Genomic DNA, 27,978 nt, shown 5'->3' on the forward strand with positions numbered 1-27,978 from the left:
ATAAAAAACTTTTGTCCTGTATAAAAATTTTATTAAGGAATCAACGTTTATATGTATACAATTTATGATAGATACCATTGTTGTTCAACAACTCTTTGTGGGTTCCTGATTCAACAATTGCTCCATTGTCAACGACACATATCAGATCAGCGTCTTGTATTGTCGTTAATCTGTGCGCTATCGTAATACAAGTTCTTCCTTTCTTAGCTTCGTCTAAGGCTTCTTGTACAACCTTAAAATAAATCAATTATTAGAATATTTGACAACAATTCAGTCAGTAATTACTTGGATTCCAACCAGAGCGATTTGTATAAATTACTTACTTTCTCACTTTCAGTGTCTAGCGCTGATGTAGCTTCATCTAAAAGTAGAATCTTTGGATTTCTCACTAATGCTCTAGCTATCGCAATCCTTTGTTTTTGTCCTCCTGATAATTGAGCTGCCTTTTCTCCTAACTTAGTATCATATCCCTAAAATGGTTATAAATAATCTTTGTATCGACAATGATCAGAGTCCTAATTATCTCTATATTTAGAGAACAAATTGCCAAATATCAACACATCTATCTTAGTCAAAATAATGGATGTTATTTTACAGGGGAAACATCAGTAGAATAAGGCTTCAAAAGCTTCACTGCAGATAATAGTTTTTGAGCTAATACAAAACGATTCATAATTTAATTATTGAGCAAAAGAATCTTCATTCAAAGAAGATATTATGAAAAGAGATATATAGACTCATAATGTATAAATGTATTGTGAAAAATTCTTTGAAATCCAAAGAATTTTTTAAAATCGGAAGATATAAACTTTTTAAAGTTTTTTGAATACTGTTGAATGTGATATGAAAAGAAAAAATATGTTTTCTAGGTTTAGGTTACCTTTTTCTCATGGATACAGCTGAGATAGCATTTGAAAATCAACCAAATATCGTGAGAAAAAAATATTTCTAGGCCAGGTATTTTCCCTTCGAATTCTTTAATGCATCACCGATTTATTTGAAATTTTGACAGATGATAGGTGTGTATTTCACCCAAAATAATCCCAGAAATCAAAAGATCAGCAACTTTAAAGAAAAAAATGTGATATAAAGTTTTTTCGCCAGATCAATAATTTTTGAGATATTCGCAATTGAAAACGATTTTTCGTCAAAAAGACCGCATTTTTCAATAGTTTTTTACGTATAACTCTGCAATGATGCATTTTATCGAAAAAAGTGTAATAAAAAAAAATGAAGCTTATAAAAAAATAGAGAAAATAAGCTATATTTTAAGATCTAAATGTTCTACCTAAAGCGAGTTACAGATACTTGAATAGCTTTTGTTGTAATTGAGCATTTAACCTCAAATAACGGGAAAAGGGTACATTTTTCAACAGAAAGTCATTGAATACTTTTCAAAAAGCTTAAAAAGACCTTTCAAATGACTATTTATAAAAGTCGTCTCGACTGAAGTTTCAGTGAGATATGATGTAAAATAGTTAAAGCTCAAAAAAATTGCACTAAAACTAATGCCATTTCATTGAAAATCAAAATTAAACTTATTCCTTGTACCAAATACTTTATTTGGATGTTATTTACGACATCTGAAAGTTTGGCTTTTTTTTGCTAATTTTTCTCCATAACTATAAGAGATAAAAAAACAAACTAACAATCAAATTGAAGCATTTTTTATGACGATTATTTTGTTTTTTTTTTATTTTTTTTTGGTAGCATAAAAATTGGCGGAGTTGTAACCAAATTAATCTGTCACTATAGTGCGAGGATTGCTTATCCACAGCCCTTTGACCCTTTATTAATAAAATGTGGAGGGTCTCAAGCCCGTCTAACATACATATGCTTGTAGTCCTGAAAATTATCTTTAAAATGTTTGTTTGTAGGATGTGATAGCTTCAAAATTAGCGGAGTTACATAAAAAATAATTTTTTTCTGAAAATTATATGATATTAAAAAGTTTCAAATTTTGGCACACGGATTTTTTCTGTTGATGCTAAGTTGCCATATAATCTACTCAAGTAGAGACAAGAAACTTTAATACCAAAAAGAATGCAAAATCTAGAAGTTGGCAGTCATTAGATTTATTTTTATTTCATTCTCTGCAAAGGGGTAATTTGTAAGGGTTGAATTTCTAACAGTAAAATTGAAATTGCAATGTTTTAAATCGTTAAAAGATTTTTCCCTACATTATTTTCATCAGAAGGGTAGTTTTTGAAGCTTTTTAAGGGTTGATACTTCAAAATATATAAATTTTCTATTATACAATATGTTAAGATATTTATGCTGCATAAACGAAAAACATTTGAATTTAAAAAAAGTAAGAAAAACCATAATATTGCTATTTTTCGATAAAGGGGGGTTTTCACCCCTTAAAAACAATTTGCACACCCTCATATAGAGACTAAGATTAGCTTAATTCTAAATCTGGAGGCTTGACACCATTTTGAGCTTGAATGCCTGCACTATTCTGTCGCAGGGTCATGAGAAATCAATAAAATTGCCAAACTAATAGAAAACACAAACCCATTCATAAATCATAGTTATAACAATAAGTGGTTATGAACTGTTGCGTACATAGGCGTCTAGATATGCAAGTCGTGTACCACTTTAAACTAATGAAGGCCGTGTTCTTTGAAAAGCTAATCAAGTACATTGTCTTGAGCCTCACTAAACCAATGGTAGTGTTTGAATTTCGCGCGTGTGACAGCTAGGTACTCACCGACGACGTAGTCTGTAGTTTCCTATCTTTCGAAGCATTACCATGTTCAAAACAACTGTTTGTTGTTGAAAAAAAAAATAAGATTGGACATTTATAGTTCATTACTAGCGAGTCAAAGAAAAAAAAAACTATTTTTATTACATCTCTTCATAGAAAACATATTCTCGTAATGTTTTCCAGCAATTTCATCAACACGTGAACTAAATATGTGCTTGGAAATTCTGGGGAGAGATTTTTAGTTATTAGTCTAAGAATTCCGACGAAAACACTTCGAAAAACTCATTAAGAGCGAAGAGGAATGATTACAACTACATAATTTTATGCTCGACACCTGGAAAGGTATCTGAAACTGTTTAAAATGGTCCCAACTCAATTTTATAGCTAACGAATGAGTTAAATAATATAACCAGTTATCGTTATAGATTTGAGGTAAAAATTATCTTACCTTAGGCAAAGATGATACGAAATTATGAATGTTGGCACATTTGGCAGCGTGTATAATTTCATCCATAGGAACCACTCTAGAATTGTCACCGTACGCTATATTTTCTCCTATCGTTTTATTAAATAAATTTGGTTCTTGTGATACAATTCCTAAGTGCGATCTTAACGACGATAATGTGATATTTTTTATATCAAAGTCATCTAGTTGTACGTTTCCAGATTTGGGATCATAAAATCTTTCAATCAATTGGATAATTGTCGATTTTCCGCAGCCGCTTTCACCAACTAGTGCTACAGTTTTGCCGTTGAGTATATTTAAGTCCAGACCTCGTAAAATTTGAGTTTTAGATCTGGTGGGATAGGAAAAATTGACAGAGGAAAACTTTATATCTCCTTCAACCTACAGAAAAATAGTTAATATAAATAGAAACATGAGAAAAACTTGGAAAACTACATATTTCAATGACCAAATGTTTATGGACTATTGAAATCTTTCACAACGATTTAACATAATATCGAAGAACTGTAATTATTATTACTGCCTTATTTTACATACATTTCATTTTTGTTTACATACGAGGCGCGTCTGTAATAACTGAAATATAAGCTATTATTCCTTCTACTGAGGTTGTCAAAGTGTCCATGATGAAGAACGCAGTGAGCGACCCTCTCTCAACAATAAAAATCTTCTTCAACTTGTTTGCAGTGCACCACGATTAGCAGCAGAAGCCGCGATGTTTGTTACATCTTCTTCTGTTCAAAAATTAGTGTGCTAAGTGGGAAAACCAGACAATAGAATAAGCCATTCAAAATAACACGCGAAAAATGCTCACAACAAGTGTCGTGCTTTTCCATTTGATAGTCTTCGCTTACATATACGACTCGACGTACAACTATTATATTAACGGAATTTAGCTGAGAGATATTCGATCGTCCACTCTATAGACCTGATCTTACCCCCAGCGATTTTCACGTTTTGTTGCTCCCCAAAAATGTCTGTCCTTCGGCTACGACGAAGACCTAAAGACGTTTGTCACACGTTAGTTGCAATGCCAAGCGGGAGAATTTTACGAGACGTATAACGCTTCACTCCATGTATAAACAAGGATTCCAATAATTGATTATAATTAATACTTGGAACTTAAATTACAGTTTAACTATTCTATATTTGATGTACCCAGATGTTCAAGGTCAAATATTAGTTTTTAGTTCAAAGCCCTAGGTCTGGTAAGAACCACGCGAAAGTAAATAGTTTTATATCCATATATTAATATAGGAGATTCCGGTTCTGGTAGTTGATTAATAATCTTTCCTGTTGCACTTGCCACTTTCTTTGTTTTTGATTTACGTTAACGTCCATGTTTACTCGCACAGGTCGCTTGTCTTCAACACACTCAATGCAGTTGAATAGCATCCAAACGTTTGTAATGGCATAATGCCCGATTTCACCAACATGTTGTTATGCATTACCTACCTAAGTATTTCTTAAGCTAGAAATTACCTAAATCCAATACCTAACAGAATCGAATTGCACTAACCTAAGAAGTACTTAGCTAACAAATACTTTTGACTTGTCACATTTCATATGTACATTTGGTATTACTTTGTAATTGGGATGCTGACTGAATAAAGTAGACCTTAAAAAAAGGACAAAAGGAAGATTGACATACCCTAGCTATTAAACAACTGTACTCTGGATGTTTATTAGTTTATTGTGGTTATCAAAAGTTTTAAGGTGTGGTTCTTTCTTGGTTTTGGTTTGGTGATTTTGGTTAAGCAAAAACATACAAAAGAAAATTTAGGAATAACATAATGGGCACAGGAGGTGGGCCAAGTGAGGAGAAAGAAAATACCATTTTGGAGAAGGCGTTGTATTTGATCGGGAGAGCAGGTGTTGGTGTGGGAACCCAATAAGCCAAAGACAAAATAATTTTAAGACACTCAACTCAACAACGACTACAAACAAAACAAACGAACTTTTGAGGTTAAGTATTACCTAAAAACTTTAGGCAAGGTTGTCAGCTGTCCTAAAGTTAGGTATTTCTTACAACTGTTAAGTATTACTTGGTGGAGCAACGCAAATTTCATTGAGGAATTCCTAAATCCGGTTTAGGCATTACTTAACTTTAAGAATTAGTTGGCGAAATCGGGCATTAGTGCTTCTGGACGTTCGCCAAGTTTCGACAAGCTTACATATTAGCATCACAGTTACATATAAACGATAATGTGACGGGTAGATATCCGCACGCCACTTATCGGCCCTGGCTATAAAATAGTTTCAGTGGAAATTATAATGTCACAGGTACACGGCTGCGCGCAATCTTCTTATTGTTCATGATGTTTCGTAAAGGAAGTTAACTGTAACTAGGCAGCACTTCAGGAAATCTACAATGTTCTAGAATTATTAAAAGGCAGAGGGTCATAGTAGAGTTAGTTAGGGCGGCAAAGAAATGATATATTAACCCTTAAACTGGCAAGATATTAACCCTTTACTTTTTTTCTTGTTTTCATAATTTTCTATCATTTATACCTCAAGTAAGATGTCAGAAAAATTTTTTTTTCCAATTTTTTAACCATGTTCCAATAAGGTATCATATATGATACCTTGCCGGTTTAGGAAGCACTCAGATTTATATTTATTTAGCTGAAAATTCCTAGAATTTAGCTGAAATCACATTTCTTGCTTCCTTTTTTTACATTTAGATAGTCTTTTTAATTTTTTTCTTCAAATACCATACAAAGATGACATAAGCTCTTTATCGGCTCAAAATAAATATGAATAATTTTTGCCCAAGCCATTAAATTTAGATAGTAATTAGTTTCATTTATATAACAGAATTTTAAATAATGGTAAAACAAGCCCCATGGCCATTCAATCATATCAGTTAGATGAGAACAAAGAATTAAGACAATAACGCGTCTTAGCTCAAAATAATCTTATTAAAAATAACAATTTAAATATGTGATAAAACGCAAAATAATATAATAAATATCAATAAACAATTATCAAAAGTTTGTTTAAAACAAGGCATTTTAACTTTTATCGTAAACGCGCAAAGTATCAAATATGCATTGTCTAAAACAGAAAATCAGTTATCGCGATTTTTCTTTTCCATAATTGCATTCAATACAATATTATGAAACTAAGAGAACTTCCGCATTCCAAAAAATACAGTTTTTCAGTTGATTAATGTTGTTATAACTTTCGTTGGACGTAAAACAGTGTGACCAATATATTCCCCGAGGGAAAGAACCAGGTCCAAAGTTTTACCGCCGATTTTTTAAAAAAATATGGTATCATATATATACCGTTTAAGGGCTAATACATTGTTAGTTATTACAGTGTTGGTAATGTGTTGTAAGTGATTTGATATAGTTTCAAGTGTGAAATTATCCTTGAGCCTTTACGCGAAAAACGATACAATATTATACAATATCATTGGTTGTATAATAAATATAATTTGCCTTACGTCTTTAATTTCTATTGAATTTGGACCATCTCTGATTTGAGGAATTTTAGACATGAAGGTTATTATTCGTCTAGCTGCGTTTATCCCTTTCATGAGATTCGGTGAAAATGCGAACGAGTTGGCAACAGAAACAATGCCCATTAATTGAATTTGCGCTACTCTAAAATAGAATGTTTCGTTTTGAATAAACGTCTACTAGCAAACCCCCATCAAATTTTCTGTTTAGTATTAAAAATTTGTACTCACTTAAATACCCTGTCGTAATATAATCCATCTATTATGAGAAAACCACCATAATAGAGCGACGCAGCATAAGCAAAAAATGAAATACTCCTCGACATCCCAAATATTATTCCCCTCGAATGTAAACTACGCAAAGATAATTTGTAATGCGGTGTGAGTTCGTTTATGTAATTTCTATGAAACATATCCTCGGCTACGAGCGAAGCAACTGTTCGAATATTACCAATGGCTTCCACAGCGATCTTGAAATAAAAAAATGTAACTTTACACCTACAGTTCAAATAAATTGTTTGAGAAGTCTCCTCATTGTTATTCTTCAAAAACGAGGTTATTTTTCGGGTGGTTTGTTGTCCTTCAAAGTACCTAAGTCTCGCTGCAATAAGCAGATTATTTGCAAAGTAAATACTCAGCTGTATCTATGAGATGCTCGCAGAACCATAACGATGATTTACCAGTACCGATTGCGCATTTAGATCCGCAAAATATTGTTTTAGAAGTTATTGGAGACAACGTATCATTGTTATTCTTCAAAAACGAGGTTATTTTTCGGGTGGTTTGTTGTCTTGCTGCAATAAGCAGATTATTTGCAAAGTAAATACTCAGCTGTCTCTATGAGATGCTCGCAGAACCATAACGATGATTTACCAGTACCGATTGCGCATTTAGATCCGCAAAATATTGTTTTAGAAGTTATTGGAGACAACGTATCATTGTTATTCTTCAAAAACGAGGTTATTTTTCGGGTGGTTTGTTGTCTTGCTGCAATAAGCAGATTATTTGCAAAGTAAATACTCAGCTGTCTCTATGAGATGCTCGCAGAACCATAACGATGATTTACCAGTACCGATTGCGCATTTAGATCCGCAAAATATTGTTTTAGAAGTTATTGGAGACAACGTATCATTGTTATTCTTCAAAAACGAGGTTATTTTTCGGGTGGTTTGTTGTCTTGCTGCAATAAGCAGATTATTTGCAAAGTAAATACTCAGCTGTCTCTATGAGATGCTCGCAGAACCATAACGATGATTTACCAGTACCGATTGCGCATTTAGATCCGCAAAATATTGTTTTAGAAGTTATTGGAGACAACGTATCATTGTTATTCTTCAAAAACGAGGTTATTTTTCGGGTGGTTTGTTGTCTTGCTGCAATAAGCAGATTATTTGCAAAGTAAATACTCAGCTGTCTCTATGAGATGCTCGCAGAACCATAACGATGATTTACCAGTACCGATTGCGCATTTAGATCCGCAAAATATTGTTTTAGAAGTTATTGGAGACAACGTATCATTGTTATTCTTCAAAAACGAGGTTATTTTTCGGGTGGTTTGTTGTCTTGCTGCAATAAGCAGATTATTTGCAAAGTAAATACTCAGCTGTCTCTATGAGATGCTCGCAGAACCATAACGATGATTTACCAGTACCGATTGCGCATTTAGATCCGCAAAATATTGTTTTAGAAGTTATTGGAGACAACGTATCATTGTTATTCTTCAAAAACGAGGTTATTTTTCGGGTGGTTTGTTGTCTTGCTGCAATAAGCAGATTATTTGCAAAGTAAATACTCAGCTGTATCTATGAGATGCTCGCAGAACCATAACGATGATTTACCAGTACCGATTGCGCATTTAGATCCGCAAAATATTGTTTTAGAAGATATTGGAGACAACGCATCATTGTTATTCTTCAAAAACGAGGTTATTTTTCGGGTGGTTTGTTGTCTTGCTGCAATAAGCAGATTATTTGCAAAGTAAATACTCAGCTGTCTCTATGAGATGCTCGCAGAACCATAACGATGATTTACCAGTACCGATTGCGCATTTAGATCCGCAAAATATTGTTTTAGAAGATATTGGAGACAACGCATCATTGTTATTCTTCAAAAACGAGGTTATTTTTCGGGTGGTTTGTTGTCTTGCTGCAATAAGCAGATTATTTGCAAAGTAAATACTCAACTGTCTCTATGAGATGCTCGCAGAACCATAACGATGATTTACCAGTACCAATTGCGCATTTAGATCCGCAAAATATTGTTTTAGAAGTTATTGGAGACAACGTATCATTGTTATTCTTCAAAAACGAGGTTATTTTTTGGGTGGTTTGTTGTCTTGCTGCAATAAGCAGATTATTTGCAAAGTAAATACTCAGCTGTCTCTATGAGATGCTCGCAGAACCATAACGATGATTTACCAGTACCGATTGCGCATTTAGATCCGCAAAATATTGTTTTAGAAGTTATTGGAGACAACGTATCATTGTTATTCTTCAAAAACGAGGTTATTTTTCGGGTGGTTTGTTGTCTTGCTGCAATAAGCAGATTATTTGCAAAGTAAATACTCAGCTGTCTCTATGAGATGCTCGCAGAACCATAACGATGATTTACCAGTACCGATTGCGCATTTAGATCCGCAAAATATTGTTTTAGAAGTTATTGGAGACAACGTATCATTGTTATTCTTCAAAAACGAGGTTATTTTTCGGGTGGTTTGTTGTCTTGCTGCAATAAGCAGATTATTTGCAAAGTAAATACTCAGCTGTCTCTATGAGATGCTCGCAGAACCATAACGATGATTTACCAGTACCGATTGCACATTTAGATCCGCAAAATATTGTTTTAAAAAATACTGGACACAACGTATTATCAGGAAGCTCCGAAGAAGAATGCACCGATTCTATTTTAACTCCAAGTACCAGTTCCGACGAGCTGATGATTTTTGAAGTGAAAACTTCTTTAGCGGCGTTGCACACTTTTTTGTAATGGGTAAAAAATGTTAAACTCGCGTCAGGACACGTGACCTGATCGAAAATTCGTAAGACGGATGGAGAGTAGACAACCGGCGCGGCGCGGCATAACACAATGAAATACAAAACTACTATTGATGCGGTCTTTATCAGACATTTAAATAGGTTCGAATCAAAACTGTTCATTTCTTACTACAGCTATCATGAATCGATCGTATGAGCTTTAGAGATTGGCGATGATGGTTCTAGTAATAATGACGGTGAAAAAGTAGTCGAAATTATAGATGGAAGTTGATTTTTCTGGGAGATAAACTTTTTAATGTAGAATAAATTGTCATGTTTGTGTACGATAGCGCAAAAAATAAAGATTGTATTATACCAGTTAAGTGTCACCTTGTCGCCATTGATCTGAAGACTCAAACACCTCATTCAAGAGTACCACAGCATTACATCACTTATCTACTTCTCACCTTTCCCTAGATTTTTGAATAGGAGAGAAGCTGTGACAATAAGAAGCGTTTGTCGTCCTGTCTGCCAATGTTGTCAAGTTCCTGTTAAGCACATCCTCATCGACTCTACCGCATATCAACAGTTTGAAAACCACATTTGATTGTTCAACGTGAGTTGAATGATTTAGCACGTAATTTGGGGCTATCAAAGCAACAGTTTGAACTTATTGATTTCCGTCTGAAGGAATTGAACTTGTTAGCCAAAGAGACAAAAATTACGAACTTTAGAAAAAGAAATGCTACATTTTCTGTATTCGTTCTATGCGTGTACGGATATTTACGGTCTAATGAAGGAACTTGATATTGAGCATAATCCCAGTGAGTGGCGCCTATTTATTGACTCGTCTAAATACAGTTTGAAATCAGTGTTATTACACAATGGAAATTTAAAACCGTCTATACCAGTTGCTCATTCTGTGAAGATGAAAGAAACTTATGAAAATATTCGCTAGCTATAGACAAAATTAACTACAAGTATAAGTGGCAGATATGTGAGGACCTGATGGTGATTGGAATTTTAATGGAACTTCAGGGAGGGTTTACGAAACATTGCTGTCTTCTTTGTCTAAGGAACAGTCGGGCAGTAGATCAACACTATGTAAAAAAAATTGGCAAGCAAGAAGTGAGTTTCAACCGGGGTCTCAAAATGTTAAGTTTATACCCCTTGTAGATCCCAAAAATATCCTTCTGCCCCCCCTTCACATTAAACTTGGATAGATGAAAAACTTTGTAAAGACTATGGATAAAGAGGGTGATGGATTCAAATACCTTAGAGAAGTCTTTCTCCAGTTGATTGATGCCAAATTAAAAAAAGGTATTTTTATTGGTCCACAAATAAGAAACTTGCCGGACGATGACAATTTTGCAAAAAAGCTCACCAGACTTAGAGCATAGAAGGCATTGTTAGTGTAGTGAGGGGATTTTTGGACAACAAAATGGATCCAAACTACAAATAGTTAGTTGATGAACTTCTAGACGCCTACAAGATATCAGAGCAATGGAAATTCGGTATCAAGGACGATGGGATTCGGCCATGATGGGTGGTTACTGTTGGTTTTTAAAAAGAGAAAGTGCAACCCGTCAGAAAAAGAAAAAGTAGCGCCAATTGATATTTAAAGTGATTTTTTTCAAAGTTTTGTTTTTAATATATTTGAGGCATATTTATTAGATGTAAACTATAAATATTGTCAATATATATGATTTAAAAAACGTGATATTATTTTTTTAATAAATATCAAATATTTTACCAATGAATATGGTCCTATAAATATAACATGAAAATTTTACGTGTCCACAATATATTTTTTCAACTTTGTCATCATCGGCATGTATTATGTAAATCAATTTTAAAGATCAATTGTACAAATTTTAAGAAAAAAAAATGATTTTTTAAATATATTCAAATATTCAAATCAATCGATGCTATTAATATAATAAAAGATTTTTGTCAAATCTAATTTTAATTATAGATCTTGTATGTTTCTTATAGCGCCACCTATAAATGAAATTTTAAAGCTGAAGCTCTATAACTTTCTATAATACATTAATTCACGTGATATTATTAAATATTTCTTCAATTTTCTGATTCCATCAAGTATTGCACCAATAAAGCAAAATTTCAAGTCGTTACGCTGACCTTTGTCGATTTTTCTAATGATCGATCCCTGGTATCATTTATGCCAGCAGTATTACGACGTTCAACAAATAAAGCTAGAGCCATTACTGGTAAAAACGCTGCAGTAACCAGTGCCAATTTCCATTCGTAATATAATGAAAGACCAATTGCTGCAACCAATGTTGCCAACGATTGCAAAATTTGACCTACACGTTGACCAGTAGCCTGAAACAAATTTTTATTTTATGATTAAATAAATAAAAAAAATTTATATATCGCATACGTGGGTTACGATTCTGTGTGTTAGAAATAACATTTGAATCAAAATGAAACTTCTAAATTACGTTTTATTATATCTTATATATTTATACAGTATTGGAAACTAAGAGACACGCAAGCAAATATTTCTTGGGATATGTTATTTTTTTCTCAAAATTTATGGACCAATGTACTTTTAAATAGCACCGTATATCACACATCCTATGAAAACAAAAATGTTTGTTAATAGTTAGCAGGTTGCTTCAGCGAGATATTAAATCCTGCTGGACTGCGTTTTGGGATCAAATGGTCACCTCTAATTCTCCCAGAGGGGATTCTGAAACTTGGTATACAACAACCCCACTAGAGCTCGATAATGGAGAACATAATGAGAAAAAAGTTTGGTAATGGTTAATGGCCGGAATCAGCAACATATTTAAGTCTGCTAGAATATCATTGGGATCTTCTGGGTTACTTCTGATTCTTCCGAAGGGGATTTAGAAACACGTTCTGCAACATCCTCTTTGGAGATCCATAATAGAGGAGTACATCCAAATGTTTAATATTAGTTATAAGGTGGCTTTAGCAACATATTGAAGTCCTCTGGAATGGTTTTCAGGACAAAATGGTTACCTCTAATCCTTCCAGAGGGGATCGTGTTTTGAATTTTGAGCATCAGTGTACAACAGCCTCTTTGGATCACCATAATGGAGAGCAGCATATCCAATCAATGGAAAAAATCATAAATAATTCATTTGCGGCTTTCCACAGCCTACGAAATATACTTAATAATCTTTGCAATATTTTTTTATTGTTAACTATTGTGCTATAATTCAATAACTGAGAAAAGAATTTGTAAAAAGGCTTTTTCATGTGTATTTGGTTCTAAGAATAGTAAGACACACTCACTCCTTGAACTTGTGCAGGATCTCCAGAAAGTCTGGCGCACAATGATCCGACACCATTAGACTTTTTATCGAAGAATCCCATATCTTGTGATATGATAGCTTTAAACATGTGCGCTCTTATTCTTTCAGTCATCTTTTCACCAGCAATTCCTAAGAGATAGAGCTAGAATTCAATATGGAATAAGTTCAATTGTATATTCAATTTGTGATTATATTCTAAATTCTTACTTGGAAATATGCCGTGATCAAACATATTACTCCAGCTCCAACAATATATAAACAATAATTATTTGTTTTCGATTGGATGATATTAGAATCTGAATTAGCTAATGTCTGAAAATAATGTATGATAAAGCATAAACGATTCGATTAATATTGTAACTAATTTACCCCTAAAATACTACCATATAAAACAGAAAAAGCTGGTAAACCACAACCTACAACCGTGGCTGCTATACCAGCTACCAGAATATAAGGCCATTCTGGTGCATTCAACTTTATTATTTGGATCAAAGAAACTTTCGATTTCTTGGAATCATTGATTTCCTTGTCTTCCACCTGGAAATAAAAACGATTTCAAAATATGATTCAACTACTGTTACCATTTTTTACATCTAATTCGTTTCCCTCAACATCCACATCTTCTAATTCCTCCTTATCGACTGTTTTTTTGTTAGAATCATCTTTTTCATTAGTATTTGTCACTTGAGCTGTTACAAGTTTGTAATATTCATTTTTCAAAGCCATCAACTCATTGTGTGTTCCTTCTTCTACTACCACTCCTTGTGATAATACGATAATTTTATTTGCTCCTTGTATAGTCGATAATCTGTGTGCTACTATTATAGTTGTACATTCCTCACTTGCCTGAAAAGGCATTTAATTAAATACATTATCTCATCCTGGAGTAACATCTACACCAATTTGAATAAGAGGTGTGGAAACGTAGAATAAATCAACTGGGAGTAATGTTACAACTGATTATAAAACAATAAAATTACCTGTCAATAATTTAGAAAGTTACTTTACCAAGTCTAAAGCAGCCTGGACTTTAGCTTCGCTTGCGTTATCTAAAGCAGAAGTAGCTTCATCCAAAAGCATTATATTTGGTTTACGAATCAACGCTCTAGCTATTGCTATCCTTTGCTTCTGTCCACCCGAAAGCTGAGTACCTCGTTCTCCAACTAACGTATTATAACCGAGAGGTAAACGTTTGATAAAATCATGAGCAGTAGCTTTCTTAGCAGCAGCTAAAGCTTCATCATCAGTTGCACCTTGTTTTCCATATTTTATGTTTTCCATTATGGTGGTACCGAATAAGTTAGGTTCTTGGCCAACTACGCCGATTCTATTTCTAAGCCATGTCAAATCGAATTTATTGATATTGGTACCATCAATTGTAATCTATAGAATCATTCACTTTAAAACAAAACTAATTTTCTTAACTAGTAACATTACCTCTCCAGATATCGCATTGTAAAATCGTTGAATAAGTTGAATCACTGTCGATTTACCACATCCCGAACTTCCAACTAAAGCCACCGTATCACCAGATTTAATTTCTAAATTAAGTCCTTGTAGAATCTGCAAAATTTTCAAAAGTACATACAAGATAAAGCGATCAATCAACTTATACTAGCAACCACGATGTGTTTGAACAAATTTAAACTGTTGTTCTTTTCAGAAGCCGGCTGCTCAGATTGAAATGAGTAATGGAATAAATTAGTCTACGCATTAGGAAGCGTCGAAACAAAACCTATATCAATGAATATTTATCCCATGTATCACTGTTTTAAAGTGATTTAATGATGGCGACGATTCTCGACGTCAAAATAGACAAAAATATTGATAAATTAATCAGCGCTGAGCTTCCACTGCAGTACGTGGGTAGATGAGAAAGCTACGAACCAGTTGATGGATGAGAACATATATTATCTAAGCAATCCACCAGCCAATTCTGCCTTGTCTGTGGAGGCGTATGTCACAAAATATGATAATGGGAGCATCCATCTTATTCGTCCGATCTCGCCCACTTTTTCTTTTCCTGATGTCAAGAAAACGCAGAAGGAAGCATTTAAAGACACGGGCCGAGATTTCCACCAGCTGACCCAAGAGGATTTCCAGTACTACTTTTATTGTATGGCGATACAACTAATGCTGTAATTGAATTAATTAATTTTATATCGAAATTCAGGATTACCAAAAAATAGTACCATCATTAGGATTATATCACAAATACGTGGTGATAGATGTAACATGAAATTTATGTTTATCTCCTTCAAAGTACTATCCTAGCAATGTACTTTCTTCATTGATGAATTTCTAGAAGTTTTATTTCGAAATGACTTTCATCTGCGGCATCCTTAAGGTCAGGAATGGTGTCGAAATCTTTCTCTTGGGAATTGAAGTAAGTCTGGTGACTAATGTGGATGTTGACAAAAATTTGTTGGTCTATCTATAGATCATTGATAATCAATAATCTTAATATTTGTAAACGTCAATTTGAACATTCTTCCGTAATTCTTCACTAATGATTTCAGAGAATGAATTCATTAGTATTCGAAAGCTTGAAATATATTAGAGTTAGTACACTATGGTATTTAATTTCACCACATCTCTCATTACATTTTAACTTATATTTTGACTACTTACTGGAACGTCTGGTCTGGAAGGATAATGGAATTTTACATCTTTAAACTTAATAATTCCTTTCAGAGATTGCAATTTTTCTCCCCTTCCTTTTGATAAATTAATATCAGGTTCATTTTCAATCACAGTAAATATCTTGGCTGCTGCAGCTTTTGCTATCCCAAAGATTTCGATGAACGAAGATGCTGAGCCAAAATTCAATGAAGCTGACATAATATTGAAGAATATCTGCAAAATATTTAAGAAACTGTCCGTGGTTTCAGGCTATGTGACTTATAAACGCAAGAAAAATGTACATCTGACTAAGAAATTGAAGCAGAGGTCATAGGAAACTATAACTGTGACTTGCCTCAGGAAGGTATACCGAAAAAGTTTGGTTTTGAGAAAACATGTACCTCAAAACTAAGCTGTAGGAGTAAATGGGACAAACGGAATAAACATCATATTAGAAATAAACGTCAAAGGGTATGGATGGCTTTAAAACAAAAGATATAGTCAAGAATGAAACATTTTGTTGAAACAGAGCTTGTTGAATAAGCGCTTTGTAGGACCTGAATCCTATAGAATCGGCTAAAGGATAATAGAAAAAGATAAATAGTGAACAAATTAGCTACTGAGCAAGTCTACAGGGGTTGACAAATAAGATATTTCTGGGAAAGATCTATTGAATGTACCAACCTATTTGCAAATATTAACAGGAGTGACACCTGAAGATGACAAGTTTAATAGAGGATGGAACGTGTAGATTCTGCTAGATAGATAATAAAATCTCTTTTCAGCAACGTTGAGGCTACTTCGAATTGGAATTAGCAAATCATCCAATGGGTATACAACTCATTCTTATTGTAACTAGAAGTGTTGCTACATATCTATGTAACCTGCTCACATAACAAACTCTGTGGATGTGGATTGAAGCACCTGGTATGAGATAAGCTAAAGAAAATGAACCCTCCCATCTAACCAAACAACTACTTTTCTTAAACGTGTACGAAATTCGACTAGTCACTGGTATTTTAATCGATCACGGTCATTTAAGACAAGTGGTGGGTAAAAGAACTTATTGAAATGAGGAAATCAGTATCAAGAAACGTATTTCTTCTTTTCCGAATCTAGTAATACCTTCCAAAACGAGATAAGAAATGAGATAAGAACCTTTTTACTTACGGTAAGCATATTTTCAGGAGTATAAGTTGCATTTGGATCGCCTCTATCTCTCAAAACTAATTTTACTCCATACCAAAAAGTTAACGCATAACTGCTATATAAAAGAAGGTACATCAAACCTAATCCTATTCCAAAAAGTGATGACCTTCTAATATTATTTTTTCTAGCAAAAATTAAATTCTTTTGATAACGTTTCGTTTCTTTATCTTGTCCACCAAAAGCAGTTACCGTTCGTATTAAGGAAAAAACTTCGTCTGCTATAGAAGCCGAAGCTCCGTAAGCTTCCATTTCGTTCTTAGCTAATCGAGTAGTTAACTAGAAATCAAATAAAAAATCAGTCAACTGTGATAGTCATAAGAAATTTATACAGCATGAACGTCCCTTCATATTCAGACACAGTCAGGGCAGCTCAGCACATAAACTGTGTCACATTGTTCACTTTCGTTGGTGTAAGCTAGAGTTTTGCAATGGAAGAGAAGTTGATTGAATTGGTGGGTGTTTATACAGTAGCAAATAGATGAAAAGTAGATACAACAAGGAATTCGGGAGAAAATAGAGAGGAAACGCTGAAGATGTGATTCATAACAACGGTTTACTTGATCGGATACGGTTCTATTTCAATGAAGTAATAAGTATGGAAACCTGGGATACCTGGCGACTTCCCAGAGTAATCTGCCCTAGCGGGGTAAGGGCGCACTGCCCCGTCGAACCTATCACACCTATCAATCAAAAATTTAGGAATAAGGAGAAGAGGAGGACAGTAGAAGAGGAGGAAAGGAGAAGAAAAAAAGAGTGCAGAAAATTCGAAGAGGAGCTGATGGAACCTCAGAGGAAGAATAAGAGAGTGAACAGGAGCGGGGAGATGATCGACAAACAGTGTACGATTTTAGAAGAAGAAGAGAGGAAGGAGGAGGACAATAGTGATCATATTAAAAAAGAATGTTAGAAGACTTCGGGAAAACAAAAAATAAAAAAAGGGAAAAGGAGGAAACTAGAACGGAGGAAAATGAAACAAAAAAAGAAAAAAAGGAAGAGGAGAATGAGGAGATATCGTGGGGGGAGGTAGTAGCTAAAAAAATTAAGAAGATAGAAGACATTATTGAGGAGGGTGGCAGAATTTTAAAAAACATTGAAGAACTGGAAAAAATGAATCAAAAAATAAAGAAAGGAGAATAGGAAAACAACAATTGAATGTAGGGGTGTCAAGATGAGGAAAAAAAACAAATAAAAAGGGAAAAAACAAAAATTAAGGAGGAATTGGACAAAGGAGGGAATATGAAGAATGGAAGGAAAAAAGTAGGAAAAGAAGAATGGGAGGAAGAAGTGTTTGTGAAAACAAAATGGGAGAGGGGAAAAGTTGAGGAAACATTGATGGGTAGGGAAAGCAACGCTGTGATAGGGAAGAACGATAACCATTATACTGGCCAGTTTTAATTTTTACCTAATGATGAAGTATTTTTATTATATCCAAGTACACAACTAAAATTCCATTTGAACCGTTGGGAATACGCTATAAATAAGAAGCATATTATAACAAATATATATTTACCACATTTATGAAACTAAATGAGATTACGCTGGCTGGTATTGATATCACAGAGACAAGTGCTAGTTGCCAACCTTTTATAAATGCAACAACCACAGCAGTCACTAATAGGACTTGATATTGTAGAAATATTGGTACTTTTTCTCCAATTCCATCCTCAAATTTATACAAATCACTAAAATGTAAATAAATGGAAATAAATTAGAGAACATCTAGTTCAAACATACATTAAAATTAGAGATAAAATGAAATAAAAAGTAAAAGTAAAGTAAAAACATTTCTTAAAACCTCACTTCATTTAAAATGCATTCAAAAATACAATTATTTGGCGCAAATCTTGTTAAAATTAATCACAGAATTATTCAATATTTGAAGAGCATTGAGGTGTCAACAAAAACAACTCGGATTTTCCTTACTAAAGTCTATTTATCGAAGAAATATAGTAAACCAAAACAATGATCAGTGCGTGATTAGCACATGAACATAACCGGCAAAATGCGACGTGGCATCGTTAATAGAAGTGGAAAAGCACATTTTAATCTTTCTAATCGTATTTTTTTTTCAATCAAATGTTAAGATTCACTTTTTAGAACAATAAAACAAGTAATTACTGCACTGTATCACAAAATTGTCAAACTAGCAGATTTGTCGAGGTTACAAAATTTTCACAAAATAGTATACTATGAATAGATTACTTACTCGGACATTCTACTTGCAAAATCTCCAGTTTGGTTTTGGTCATACCAAGATATATCTTGATTTAAAATAGATTTCAAATATTTCGATCGTATTCTAAAAGTCTGAAACAAATGCACACCCTCTATCTATATATTTAATTATGAATTACTTATTAGCATTTGATAAAAATGATTGAATTTTTAGGCAAAATCGGGTAAAAGTTATTTTTTTCTTGAATTCTTTTAGTTTTTTACTTAATAGGTCTATCGCCTGTTTCTTCATCGATATCTTTTCTCTTACACGGTCGATCTCTACTCTGACTATACCTTACTTCTCTAATGCTTATATTAGCTTTATCTGTATGTGGGTTTATTTTTTTGAAACTCTCATTTGGACCAAGAGACTTATTTAATTTTGTTCGACAGATGATTCGAATCTCCGATCTCCGTGTTGGAAATTAAGCACTTCGACAACCTTACCAACTACACCTCTACGGTTCGATACAAGTTTAGACGAGATGTAGGTATATAAGCAGCGAAGCCAATATACGAGGGTAGAATCAATTGAATAATTGCATTTTGAAAAAAACCAAAAAACACGCTTTTTAAAAACATCATATTAAAAAATAAAATAATAATGAATGACAAATAGTATTATGGTGGAAAAACGTAGGGATCTTTGTGCCATATTTTTTGCACTTGTGATACCCATTCATTAATGTCATCTAGGTCACTAAATTATCTGATGTTTTCGCTTCTCCCTAGGCCTAAGAATTTTTATTTCTGTGGTCTCAAAGAGTTGTTTCAATCTTAATGTTTCTAGTCTTGTTCTTATTGATGTATATTATAGGTCTGATTGTTGCTTCGTGTCTTTGTTTCTTGTCTTAAGTGTTTTTTGCCATACTAAGTTATTTGCTCTGGCTACTTGTCTCTATACCTCTCCTACGTCTCCATAACTGGTTATAGCAATTCCCAGATACTTAAATTTCATTCTCTGTTGTACTATTTAACCTTCTAGTTTTAATTTGAATTTAATGAGCTCTTCGCATACGGTTTTTTTAGGCGAAATACTCATATTATTATTTTAATTGTGACTATCTAATTTTGAGGACTTGTTGTGTGACAGTCACCAAATAACATGACATGAGCTCAATGGAAACCTGTGGGTGTTTAACATATGACGCACGTTCAACTTTCTTGGAGAAAGATGGAAAAAAAGAAAGCTACTCCAAATGAATATGACTTGGAATTAATTTTTCAATAATAATGTCTTTGCGGCCTTACTATTAATCATCAAGACTAAATTACTTATTCCATGATTCACAGCGTTGCCAAGATTTCGAACTTGAAGAGGTTTAGACCTAATTGACCTAATTAAAGATCCAGTAGGTCATGTAGCTCCAAAAGTTTTTTTTTGTGATTCATTTTCAATAGAAATATATTAAATGATTTTGTTGATATATTTCATTGACTAAAAGGTAGATATTTTATCTAAATAATAATATAGTTGATAATATTTGTCGTGTAAAATAGGAAAACCCGTTATTAATATTTTATCGTTTTCTGATAACATTGTTAACGAAAAGTAAATAAAAAACATGAACCAAACTAATTATAATATACAACACCTTATAAAAATGATTTTTTTTCACTTAAATAAATTAAATTTTCTACATTGTTAGAAAAATTATTACTATTAACAAAAGAAGACCAAAAATTTTAAGAACCTCGGAATAGAAGTGGGAATTGATTTGGTAAATGGGTTCTTCTTAAAGGCAACTTTGTATAGAATTGGAGGAAATTGGTCAAAAGAAATGATTTTTGTTTGTGGTGGCAAAGAGGTGTCAGTCTTCTATCGAAGAAGGTTCCAGGGAACAGAAAAAATGCTTTTTTCCGTCTTAGTCTTAGTTGTGGAAGAAGGTAAAAAAGTAACTGTGCATTGTAGCGTTGCTTTGAGGAGTTTTTTGAATATAGAGAGTTTTCGAGTTTCGATATAATCATCGCGTGAAGATTTGGTGAAGGATTCGATTCGAAAAACCTTTTTTAAGGAATGGAAATCACTTTTCTCCATTCATATTTCAGATGAAGGAATATCCGATTCGAAAACCTGCTAAAAAGAAAAAGTTGTCCTCAGAAAAGTATAAAAATTTCATTTGCTGAGTGATTTTTTCAATTTCAAAATGACTTTTTTCCTTTCGTTTGCTGCTCTTGCATTGACGTTAACAAGTTAATTTTATATGTTATCAAAATATACAGGTATAATTATTTTCCTTCTCTCTAAATCTCTTACTCTTACTCTTACTCTAAATTTAATTGAAGGCATATATGAAAACCGTCTTGACCAAAGTTTGCTCATTTTTTGAGTATTCGCCCTGGCCAAATTTTCTCATAAAAGCCGACACACAGTTTTTCATAAACTCTATTGATTTTTGGTTGGTCCATATTTTTCGATATTCTCTGTTTTACAGGAAAAGTCGACATGAAGTTAAGCTTTGAGCAAAAATCAAATGATACCCCTTGATAATAAAATTCATAGTAAACCACATTAGTCCTCGTTGTATATTTAAGTCGCCGCCAGATAACCGAAATTACAGTTTTCCCTACCTACAATTTGCAAGATAGATTTTTAAATGGAAAAGTTATTATAGTGTGAAAAACTCATGTTGCAACATAATCCTCTGCATTTTCCATACCAAAGAACAAATTTATCTTAGCCTCATCACACCAGACTATACAGAGAAGCCGTAGAAAACTCTAAGCATGCATCCAAAATAGGAATAATAATCGTCACGACCAACGAAGACAATCGCACCCGATTTACTCATAGAAACGAGCCTTGAGAACGTCAGAAGAGCAAAGTAGCAATTCCTATATCAGGTCCAAATCCAATGAATCTTACGATTCTGGACTGCATCGATATCTCGTTGAATAACGAGACCATCACCATCTTTTCCTGATACAAACACCCACTTCAAATATTTTCTAGCGGCTTTCTTGAATACGTATTCACTATTCCTAGAGCCATTATCATGGGGAACTTCAATTCTCGGAATATCTTTTTTGGTTATATAACAAAATTCTCGCCAATACTTTTTCTTTCCTTATCTGGGATTGAAAGCCAAGTCCAATAATCGCGAATCAACTGGGTTTTTACTTTGTCGATAATCTTATCTGCACAGACAGATTAATTGTCCTCATCGAGGACGAATTCTCTTTAGGTGATGATACCTCAGATCACGTTCTCCACTCTTCTCCGGATACCGAAGATCTAGAGTATTCTAGAGGAATAGGCGGAGGACTTCAAATCCCTCATTATCGATGTGCAAACATCGCCGTTCCTCTTAAAATCGTTAACACATATCTCAAACCATCCTGAGTAAAACTTGCAGTTGTATAGGCTGCATATTCGAACTAGAGACCTAGCTGTCTGCAAACTGTCCAACTGAAACTAAATTTCTAACCCAACATATAACCAACCTAAATGAATGATGACTTGATGCTAGTCTATTGAGGACTTGAAGATTGCTGACGAGAAAAGAAACTTGGATTGACGAAGTGCAATGCTATCGAAATCTATTGATATCAATACGTCCTGTTTCGAATGTCTTTTCAAAATAATGCTCCAACAAAAAAATAACGGAAGATTTCGTTTATATATGGCGCAGTTAGCAGGATTTTTAATCGTGTACATATATACCAAGGAAATCTTTTATTTGGTTAATAATAAGCTAAGTTCTCATTATTCGTACTATTCATAAATTAATACATTTCAAGTCATGATAAATCTTGATTAAATGTCAAACAAAATGTTACTTTGAATATTTTCGTAAGGCGCAGTCAGTAAGATCTGTCTGTACATCACAGAGATGGACTTTTGAAAAAAATTCTTGAATAAATTTTCGATTATTTCAAATGATATACCATTCTAGATGCTTATCATATGTATTTAGCACAGAAATTGTTATATATCGCATTTTTAACATAATTATTCATGATTAAAATTTAACTTGAACGGATTAAGACTTTTGTTTTAATGTTATACGTTCATAAATTGGCGCAGTCTGTAGGATGATTTTTCATTAAACCACTTCTTCTTTTGCACATTTTAGGCTTTTATGGTACTGCTCTTTATTTGTATCGAATAAACACTAACTAAACTAACTGAATGCGTTAAACTTAATAATCTTACTCTTCTTCTTTTATCATCTTTTACCTGTTCCATTGCCGAATAGTTGAACGTCACGGTAGCGATATAACAAAAAAATAACATTCCTATTCCAATAAGACTATTCCATGTGGCAAAAAATTTAACACCATCGAGAAAAATATTTTCTGCTTCTAATTTCTCCGCAGGTGTTAAATTGTCATTCATCAAAGATTGAGCATAATCAATCGAATCTCCAGCAACGCGTCCGAACAGGATAATACTTAAAGGTTGCAGGATACCCGTAATTGCGGATGAAACTATGCCAATGAACATCAGGAATTTCTCCCTTTGAGTCGCATATCTAAACTGAAAAGTTTTTCAATATATTTGTGGCACTAATAATTGTTTTACACCATGATCAAAGTAATTTTGAAACATATTTACCATTCCGAAAAAGGAAACGGGTTGTATTAAGTCATTCTTCGGATTGTGGGATATTTTTCTAGAAAAAATAAATCAAATACGAATATTTAGAAACTTGTTGATAAGTTGCTTATACAATAATTTGTGTTACTAGAAGAAATTGGAAAACACAATGTGGCCCAATAGAGTTATGGATACATGATGGTTTGGTCAATATATGGAAAACACACTCTGGATATGGTTGCTCATTCTGTCAGAGGCTACACCAGATGACAAGGGTTGCTTTTATACACTATGGATCAAAAAAGATTTTGACCAATCTGTAGTTTGAGATAGATAATTAATAAAAACAAAACGATAACCTATAGATAACAATATAGTAATAATATATACATATTCAAATTTTTGATGCATCGATCTGACTGACTGATTTCCCTGTCCAATTTGTCCCACAACAACCCAATCGGATTGTCGATGTCGAGCGATTGTGACTACACATCATAACTATCAGTAAATTCTTTCTTTCCAAACGTATTTTCCTGTAATATTTTCATAGTTTTTACACATGGATTTAACATCCGTCCTTCTTTTGACCTTGTGCATAAACACTCTTCTCTTAGACCCAAACTCCATAAAACTTTCTCCCACTCTCCATGCATTCAATTTTTATATTCTTTAACCCTCTATTTTGAAGGGTTTCTTCACTGTCACCTTTCCAAAATAGCCAGCATCTTTCTATTTTCTTTTCACTGTAGAAGCTCCTTTTGGAATCATATTTCTTCACGTCGTAGTCCGCGGTACGTAGAGGTACTTTCAAATCGGTGGCACTGGTGCAGTTACTTTTGCCTAGACTATGAAGTCTTGCTATTAATGTACGAGTTTCACCCATTGTGAATTGGTATACGAATTTTACAAAAAGATGTCTTGGTCCAAAAAGTATAAATCTCAGCAACACCGAAGAAATCATTCAAGTTTCAACTTGTCGCACTCATCGAAAAAACAGAAACAAGAGCTTGTATAATGTCAATAAATAAGACACCGTTTCGACCTTAGCTTGACAATTTGAAAGGGAAATTTTTTAAATTGTATTATTTTGAAATTTAATGAATGGATTATGGGGACGGCAGAAACTTTTGACCAGTAGTGTATGTTAGAATCCTTATTTTACATTTCTTCAATAAGGATCTAGTCTTAAAACCTGACAACGTCGTTCAAATGCGATTTTATAGTCTTATTTAATTTTTTAGTATAAGATCTATACAGGGTGTCCCACGACGAGTTAAAACTATCTATATATGGCAAAATACTTATCGTAAAATCATGAAAATTTCTACATTTAGGTTTCCGGTTCTACCGAAAGTTGACCATAACTTTGTTATTTCAAACATCCTATATATTAATACATTTTTGAAATGTACATAAAATTTTAGTATAGTTTTGTTCAGAAACTTTTTTCGAAAAATGTATACTGTTTGAGTTGATATTTTTGTAAAAAATTTGACCGTTGCAGACCCTTATAAACTATTTTTTCACGAGGATACCCTTAAATATATAAAAATGGTTTTTGTTTTGTTGCTTTTAGCAAGGTCTGACGTCTTTGAAACTATATTGAAAATTACAGGGTGTGTATAAAAAGTGCTTAAAGTTTAACTTAATAAATATCAAATTTCTTTATATTTTTAATTAGAACCACCCGCTTTTTTCTATTTTAATACATTCAGAGGTAACAAATAAGGCAAATTCATGCTTACGTTATCCAGATATCAAATGTTTTCTGTAAATTTTTAGAGATGCAGGTGTGGTCTAAATTTTATTTTGACCCGTTCATACAAGCACTAACAAATAAAAATGAATTTTTCTTTATTTTGTGAAGGTCTGTAGAAAAAATCAAATTATATTTTCTAATCCTATTCCATCTTTTAGTCGTTACCGAAATGTTTCAGGTTTTAAATTATGTCATTAGTCAATTGTTGATACTTTCAGAAATCGTTCAAATGGCTCGTTCTCAATTTAATAACGAAAATTATGTAAATTTGCTATTGAGACATGGTGAATGTGACAAAACTGTTACAAGAACATGTACTTTATTTGCTGCTATTTACATAATCTTCGTTATTAAATTGTTCCATTTAAAATAACAAAGTTACAGTAGACTTCCGGTAGAACCGGAAAATATTTCAGTTAAAAAGATCGTATCCGAAAACCCAAACGTAGAAACATGATTTTACTGCTAAATACAAATAATTTCAACTCGTAGTATATATAGAAAGTCCACATTATTTAAAACGAATTTGTGGTTCACACATGATGTATAATTTCAAAATATTCTTGCCTCACCTCAATAATTCATCTTCCTCACTGGCATGGATGACCTTGGTCATTTTAAAACGAGAATTTTTCACAGAAACTTTAAGTAATAAACTCGAAAAACTAATTCAACAATGGTTAATATGACTACTTTCACCTACTTAATGTTGTAAAAAAATAATTGTATCGTCTCAGTTTAGAATCAGAGCAAATAAACCAACTTAAATAAATATTTCAATAATGCATTCTATTCTTATTTCAGTCATTATTTTAGAATGTATAAAATAATAATCGTTTGGCTTTATTTAATATTCTTAATAACAGTTAAGACTTTCAGCAAATACTTACGAATCAAGTGGATGTCGTTTTCCCTCATTATCAATTTTTTCATTTACCATTCCTAAAAATGTTAGTTATAAAATATGATTGAGAGAATGAGAGAGAATTAAATAAATAAATCAAATTTCCCGATTGGAATTCTGTATTGTTAAAAATTACATTAATTTATTTAAAATGTGCAGTGTTCTAAAATGAGTGTATACTATAATAATCGATTAAAAATGTTCTGGGAAGTCCTGAAAGTTTCTGTAAAGTTCTAAAATGAGTGCACACTATGATAATTGATTTAGAATGTTCTAGGAAGTTCTGAAATGATCTGAAAAGTTTTAAGATGAGTGTACACTATAATAATCGATTTATAATGTTCTAGGAAGTCCTGAAAGTTTCTGGAATGATATGGAAAGTTCTAGAATTAGTGCACACCATAATAATCGATTAAAAATGTTCTGGGAAGTTCTGAAAGTTTTTGAAATGATCTGAAAAGAGTGAGTGCAGAATATAATAATCGATTTAGAATGTTTTAGAAAGTCCTGAAAGTTTCTGTAAAGTTCTAAAATGAGTGCACACTAAAATAATTGATTTAGAATGTTCTAGGAAGTTCTGAAATGATCTGAAAAGTTTTAAGATGAGTGCACACTATAATAATTGATTTAGAATGTTCTAGGAAGTTCTGAAAGTTTCTGTGAAGTTCTAAAATGAGTGCACACTATGATAATTGATTTAGAATGTTCTAGGAAGTTCTGAAATGATCTGAAAAGTTCTAAGATGAGTTGCCACTATAATAATCGATTTAGAATGTTCTAGGAAGTCTTGAAAGTTTCTGTAATGATAGGGAAAGTTCTAGAATGAGTACACACCATAATAATCAATTTAGAATGTTCTAGGCAGTTCTGAAAGTTTCTGGTATGATCTGAAAACGTCTTAAATGATCCCAGACTATAATAATTGATTTAGAATGTTCTAGGAAGTTCTAAAAATTTCTAGAATTATCTGGAAAATTCTAAAATTAGTATATACTATAATAATCTATGAAAAATATTATGGAAAGTATAATTTATTATGATTGAATTGTTCGAGAACGTTTCACACATTTTCCAAATGATTTGGACAGTTCCAAAATGAGCACAATTTATTTTGATTCCATTCAGAATGTTCGAGAAAGCTCTAGAAATATCTGGAATGATCTAGAAAATTCTAAAATGAGTGCAATTTATTATAAGCTATTTAAAATTTTCGAGGGTGTTCTAAAAAGTTTTCAAATGAGTGCAATTTGTTATAAGCGATTTATTATAATGGGACTGAAAAAAGAAAATGACGTATTCAGTAGAAAATAATGAATCAATGTACAAAACTGGAGGTAGAGAATGTGGTAAAGATAATAAAAAATAGAGGGACATATATGAAGAGCTGTACCGTAAGCTGGGACAAGTAAGATGGTGAGTTGGACTCAGGGTGGGACAGGAGGTTGGATGAGGTTGAGATTGATTTGAAAAGAATGGTGAGAGAAATTGGAAAAAACATGTTATGGATAGAAAGACATGAAAAGGACTGGTTAACACGGTGGAGGTCTCTGCAAAGATCGTAACGAACATTGGTATTGGTATAAAAGTATAAACAGAACGGTTGAAGTTGATATTTCATATATATATATATATATATATATGCAAAAAACAATGTATTGAGGAATTTCGTAAAATTACATTACCATATAATTATCACAAAAATCGAAAAAACTCACTTTCCATTCTTCAGATTCTGTTTAATATGCACGGGATTTGGCACAAAATATTTAATATGTTGTCTACGTTTGTGATCGTTTAACTAT

General features: G+C 32.9%; 1 protein-coding gene across 4 annotated transcripts; it reads right to left on the reverse strand.

Annotated features, from left to right (window-relative positions):
- Positions 1-9: 9 nt before the first annotated feature.
- LOC130453413 (ATP-dependent translocase ABCB1-like) lies at positions 10-27,978 on the reverse strand. Of its 4 annotated transcripts, none has more exons than XM_056793142.1 (20): positions 27,892-27,978; positions 26,163-26,214; positions 23,529-23,586; positions 23,151-23,450; positions 18,960-19,060; positions 18,264-18,435; positions 16,715-17,029; positions 15,554-15,778; positions 14,360-14,485; positions 13,931-14,305; positions 13,514-13,768; positions 13,292-13,459; positions 13,130-13,234; positions 12,903-13,064; positions 11,757-11,960; positions 6,874-7,112; positions 6,628-6,787; positions 3,159-3,557; positions 324-470; positions 10-232 (listed from the first exon to the last, which is right to left on the reverse strand). In XM_056793142.1, the coding sequence occupies exons 1-20, from the start codon at positions 27,896-27,898 to the stop codon at positions 41-43; spliced, it is 3,762 nt and encodes a 1,253-aa protein (XP_056649120.1). In that variant the 5' UTR covers positions 27,899-27,978; the 3' UTR covers positions 10-40. The 4 variants fall into 4 exon arrangements, 3 of the variants coding, with proteins under 3 accessions (XP_056649120.1, XP_056649121.1, XP_056649122.1); XR_008911049.1 differs by lacking the exon at positions 10-232 and adding an exon at positions 881-1,065 and having other exon boundaries at positions 337-470; positions 27,892-27,972; XM_056793143.1 differs by lacking the exons at positions 26,163-26,214; positions 27,892-27,978 and adding an exon at positions 25,845-25,983.

The sequence above is a fragment of the Diorhabda sublineata genome, chromosome 2 (assembly GCF_026230105.1).
Source record: "Diorhabda sublineata isolate icDioSubl1.1 chromosome 2, icDioSubl1.1, whole genome shotgun sequence".
NCBI lineage: Eukaryota > Metazoa > Arthropoda > Insecta > Coleoptera > Chrysomelidae > Diorhabda > Diorhabda sublineata.